This window comes from Entamoeba invadens (assembly GCF_000330505.1).
Source record: "Entamoeba invadens IP1 unplaced genomic scaffold scaff_1105074726617, whole genome shotgun sequence".
NCBI lineage: Eukaryota > Evosea > Mastigamoebida > Endamoebidae > Entamoeba > Entamoeba invadens.
In genome coordinates, this window is record NW_004440240.1 from 79,512 (window position 1) to 85,116 (window position 5,605).

Genomic DNA, 5,605 nt, shown 5'->3' on the forward strand with positions numbered 1-5,605 from the left:
TAATAAAAAACTATAAAGTTTATTAAAACTCCCAATATATTTTTTATTTGAAAAGATGAAGCACAGAAATGAAAAATAAATGAATTAAAAATCAAAAAAATATTTTTTTAAATTGGTTGAATTTTTCTCACAATTTTTTAATACTAAACAATTATTTAATATTTTTAGTTTAAAATTATTTTTGAAATTTTTTCATTTTAATTTTAATAAAAACATATTTATTCTTATTGTTTGATTTATATTAATATATTTTAATATATTTTAAAATAAACTAAACACAATTAACTTTATTTTTATTAAAAAAAATATATTAAGTCACAAATATTAGTGATTAAAATCACAATTTATATTTTTATAATTTTTTTAAAACAAAAGAAGACACCAAATATTAAAAACTGTTCACCTTAACACACAACATCCAATGTTTTTACATTGAAAATAAATAAAATGGCGAACGATTTTATTGAGCTCATTAATCGAGTATTTAAAACTTAAAAAATTTGAATTAAACACCTCAAACTGAATAATAAAAAAACACAAGAAATGCATCCATTTCCAATTAAAATATTGATTACAACATCTTTAGATGAAGAAAAACCACTTCCTCAATCACTTCAATTAATTCGTGATGAAGTAATCCGTCTTGGTGCCACTCCCATAATCACACATAACCTTCACGACGCATATGAAGAACTCAAAAGAACTATAGAAATTTCCGCCATTTTTTTCGATTGGGATAGTGAGTACCAAAAGTGTAAAGACAAGCTCAGAAAATTTCTTTTTCCTTTCACTTCACAGATCTTTGACCACAAAGTGTTAGTTCTTCCCGCGACAGAAAAAGACCCGTTTTTACAGGCCAAAACGCCTTTAATGCATTTAGAAGAGGAGGGCTATACCCTTATCGTCCCTCGCTCCTATCCCGACGCGAAAATCAGTGAACTTCAGAAAGTTGAGACGCACGAAGAGCTTCTGAAAGTGATGGAAAAAGATCAATTAAAGGTCGTCCCGTCTCCGCTGACTGCCATTCGAACTTTTAAGTCGATTAACAGGAAGATTCTCATCTTTTTATACACCGAGCGACTTTTCATCGAACGACTACCTATTCAAGTACTCGAGTCCATTGAGGCATATTTCTGGAAAGGTGAGGAAACACCCACTTTTGTAGCCAAACGGATGGTCACGCAAGCTTCCGAGTACATCGAAGACATTCTTCCTCCCTTTTTCAAGGCCCTTGTCAAATACTTGAATCAGGGGAAGTACTCCTGGCACTCTCCTGGGCACATGGGTGGTGTCGCGTACCTTCGTAGTCCACCTGGGAAGTTCTTTTATGATTTCTATGGGGAGAACATGTTGTGTAGTGATTTGAGTTGTTCTGTATGTGAACTTGGGAGTCTTTTAAATCACACGGGACCTATCGGAGAAGCCGAGAAATACGCTTCTAAAGTGTTTGGCAGCGAATTCACTTATTTCGTCTTAAACGGGACTTCCACAGCAAATAAGATGGTCTTCCAAGGCACCGTCCCTTCCGGCAAAGTCGTCGTCTTAGACCGCAACGCGCACAAATCTTCGATGCAAGCGATTATGACTGGGAACTACAAGCCTGTTTATTTGTCTCCTGTTCGAAACAAGTATGGTATAATAGGCCCAATCCCCTTCTCAGAGTTCTCTGTTAAAAATGTGACACAAAAAGCGAGTAAAATGAATTTTTTTAATAAAGGGGATATCGACGACGGTGTTCAGTTGTTTGTATTAACTCAATGTACATATGACGGGATCTGTTATAACGTTAATAAAGTCCTTCAAAGTCTTACTCAATTAGATGCTAAGAATGCTATGTTTGATGAGGCTTGGTTCCCTTATGCTCACTTCCACCCCTTTTACGCCTCTTTCCATTCGATGAACAAAGACTTCTTCGACAAGTTCGACGAGAACGACGAGAGTCTCTTCCACGGAAGTTCAGCACTTCAAGACACTGACGAAGATGAAGAAGTTCGAAGGAGTATGACTCCAAACTCATTCAAAGGGACTATATATGCCACGCAAAGTACTCATAAAGTCCTTGCCGCGTTATCACAGTGCTCTATGGTCCACGTCAGAAACTCGACGGACCCATTCAAATTTGATAAGTTCAATACATACTTCCAAGCTAATACAACAACATCCCCACAATACTCTTTAATCGCGTCTTTAGACATGTCCTCTGCTATTATGGACATCTCCGGGGAGTCTATTTTAGACGACGTCTTAAAAGAAGTTATTTCATTCCGCTGTGCAATGGCGCGCGTCAAAAGTGAATTTAAAGAGTCTGGCGAGGGCTGGTTCTTTAATGTGTGGCAGCCCAGTGACATTCTTTCGGGGAAGAAGAACATCTATGAGACTAATTACTGGATCCTTCCCCCAAGTGGCCCAGACGCGTGGCATGGCTTTCCTAATATCGGGAAGAACCAATACCTCTTAGACCCACTTAAAGTGAATATATTGACTGTAGACGAGGATTTGGATATAGAGATACCGGCGTGTGTAGTCTGTCGATTCTTAGCTATGAATGGCATTATTATGGAGAAGATGGGGTATTACACTATGCTCTCACTCTTCACCGTCGGCAGCAGAAGAGGAAAGTCCGCAACTTTAATCACCGCGCTGACACAATTTAAGAAGTTGTACGACACAAACACACCACTGAAGTACGTGTTCACACAGGAGAAGTCCCTCGACTCGGAAAATGTCGGACTGAAGGACTTCTGCAATATGATGAACCCTGAAATAAAGAAAATGCAGGAAATGGAAAACGCAACGTTCTCGGGGAATCTGCCAGAGGTCGCCTGTTCACCTTTTGTCGCGTCTAATGCACTTATTAGTGACGAAGTCGAGTGGGTCAAAGTGGAGAATTTAACAGGAAGAGTCTCAGCTTTACTCTGTGTCAATTATCCACCGGGAATCCCAACTATTATGCCTGGAGAAATATTCGACCAGTTGCATACAGACATGATGATCGCATTGGCTCACTTCGAGGAGAGATGGCCCGGTTATGAATTCGAAGTGCATGGATTGGTGAAGAAGAATAATAACTTCTTTATACCATGTTTGAAAGAATAAGTACTATTTTTTAATACAATTCTGTTAGTGATATAAAATAACTCTTTAATCGTCTGAAAGGAAAACGTATAGTTCAGTTTTAACTATAAATCTATATATAGTAATTGGATCAAATATTGCGTTTCTACTAAAAACAACTTTTGTGTAAAATGTGATATCAAACACAAAATATCTAATGACGGACTTTCATGTTTGGAAGACAACAAATACTTTTTAAAAATCGGTCTACCTGTTATAGTTATTATAATAGTTTTAATTGTTATAATTATAGTAATAGCTACTGTTGTCATCTATCTTATTCTCCAACACAAAAAGAAGAAAGAAGAGATGAAAACGGTCTGTATATTTAACATGAATAAGTCAAACATTACGTTTGGTGAAATGTCTTCGAATATAGTTTCGAATTTGAACAAAATTGAATTTGAGAGTGACACAAATTGTGGAATTGCAAGTACTGATATTCCAGTAGACAGCGAGACGCGTGCATTGCCATGTATTGGTAACATTTCTAAAAACAAGCAAAAAAAATTAATTTAGTGTTATTGAAGGCTGCGAGTTGTATTCCATTAGAACGGTGCCTTCCCTTGTGACACTAAAGAATAACGAGGCGTGCGAATTTGAAGTCTTTTTGAAGCCAAATTGCACATGTCAAATTTAAGATGAAATTTTGTGTATCTCACTCGATATCAAAAAAGGCGAACAAATTACAAATAAAATCAAAATTAAAGCAAAAACCATTTTGACGACTAAATTGAACAATTCCGAGTTGTTAGAAAATGTCAAACTTGGCGAAGGAAGTTTTGGGATTGTATACAAGGGCACTTTTAGAAAACAAGATGTTGCCATTAAACGACTTAAAAGTGTCACAGATGATAATAAGTCGGTGGAAGAATTTGAAAAGGAAGTTTCTATGTTGGACAAATTCCGAAGTGAGTACATCATCCACTTCTATGGCGCAGTCTTTATACCAAAGAAAATCTGTTTGGTCACCGAATTCGCGAAATATGGGAGTTTACATGATCTTATGAAAAAATCTCAGAACGGCTCAAAAAGTACGTCAAAAAGGGAATTGAATACCGATATAAATAACACCAAACCCGATATCACAATATTAAGAAAATTCATATTGGATATGGCAAAGGAAATATCGTTTTTACATAACAATGGCATTGTACATCGAGATATTAAACCAGACAATTTACTCGTGTTTTCACTTGAAATGAATGACGAAATAAATGCCAAATTAACTGATTTTGGAAGTGCAAGAAACATTAATATGATGATGACTAATATGACATTCACGAAAGGTATTGGGACACCAAAGTACATGGCGCCTGAAGTCTTAAATCGAGAGAAGTACAAAATGCCGTCAGACATATACTCATTCGCTATTACGATGTATGAAACATTTAATTGGGGAGATGCATATCCTAAAAATAAATTTCAATATGCCTGGAGCATCGCAGACTTTGTTACAAGCGGAAAACATCTCGAAAAGAATCAGAATATAGGGAATGAAGAATTCGATATCATAGAAAAGATGTGGTGTACAGACCCACATAACAGAGTTGAGATTGATAAAATTATCGATGCTATTAATCATATAATTCATTAACTTAACATTATTAAAGTGTGGATATGAAATAAATTGATTTTGTCAAGCAAACAATAAAAAACGTAATAATATAACATTTAAAGAGAATACTAAATGTTATTAATCGAAGATATTTTTATTTTATTGAATCGAATTGTTTTTTAATTAAATTATATTAAAATTAAATATTATTAAAAATATATTGTATTAATTTTCTTACACTCAACTGTATATTTAAACACTACAAATAATAAAAACATATTTTTTTCATTGAAACAAAAATTCGTTTGTAATAATAAAATAGATTGTTTACTTATTTTGGAATGATTCAGTATATTCAGTTATTCACACAAATACAATTTCTAAAAGACTTATTATTTTTATATCGTTTTTAAAACTATTTAACATTTGAATTTGTTTCATTTCGTTACAAAGTGATGCTCACTATTAATATGAAAAATAATTATTACACAATTATTAAATGGTTATTATTTATTTAAATTGTAATATTCATATTCAGTTTATGATTATATTGATGATAAAATATATATAATAATATAATAAATAATGTTTTGTTTTTTTTGATAAAGTTTTGGAAAATTGGTCAAAAATAAAATGTTGTGTATTTAATTTTGGTCAGTCATTTTATTTTTAATAATGTTTTGAGTGTATTTAAATTGTTATATTGATGTAATTTTTATTAAAACTTAATATGATTTGTTGTTTTATATTAAAACTGAATTTATATAAGGTTATTTTTTTCAATAAAATTTTAAATTGAATTGTTTACAATTTAAAACAGTTCATATTCACGTTTCAAAAAAATATAAAAAATATGAAATATTACTTTTACAAAATATTTTGAATGGAAATGCGTTTTTTGTTATTACTCAAAAGTGAAACAACAAACAACAA

The 5,605-nt window shown here is 33.0% G+C and overlaps 2 protein-coding genes across 2 annotated transcripts; both read left to right on the forward strand.

Annotated features, from left to right (window-relative positions):
• Window positions 1-543: 543 nt before the first annotated feature.
• EIN_193340 (BiodegRadative arginine decarboxylase, putative) lies at window positions 544-3,096 on the forward strand (the record flags this gene model as incomplete). The annotated part of the gene is made up of 1 exon (XM_004255408.1): window positions 544-3,096. One exon carries the CDS (start codon window positions 544-546, stop codon window positions 3,094-3,096), a length of 2,553 nt encoding a protein of 850 aa, XP_004255456.1.
• A 327-nt stretch (window positions 3,097-3,423) lies between these two features.
• On the forward strand, window positions 3,424-4,711 carry EIN_193350 (serine/threonine protein kinase, putative; the record flags this gene model as incomplete). Its single annotated transcript, XM_004255409.1, has 2 exons — window positions 3,424-3,577; window positions 3,756-4,711. 2 exons carry the CDS (start codon window positions 3,424-3,426, stop codon window positions 4,709-4,711), a joined length of 1,110 nt encoding a protein of 369 aa, XP_004255457.1.
• Between the last annotated feature and the right edge of the window lie 894 nt (window positions 4,712-5,605).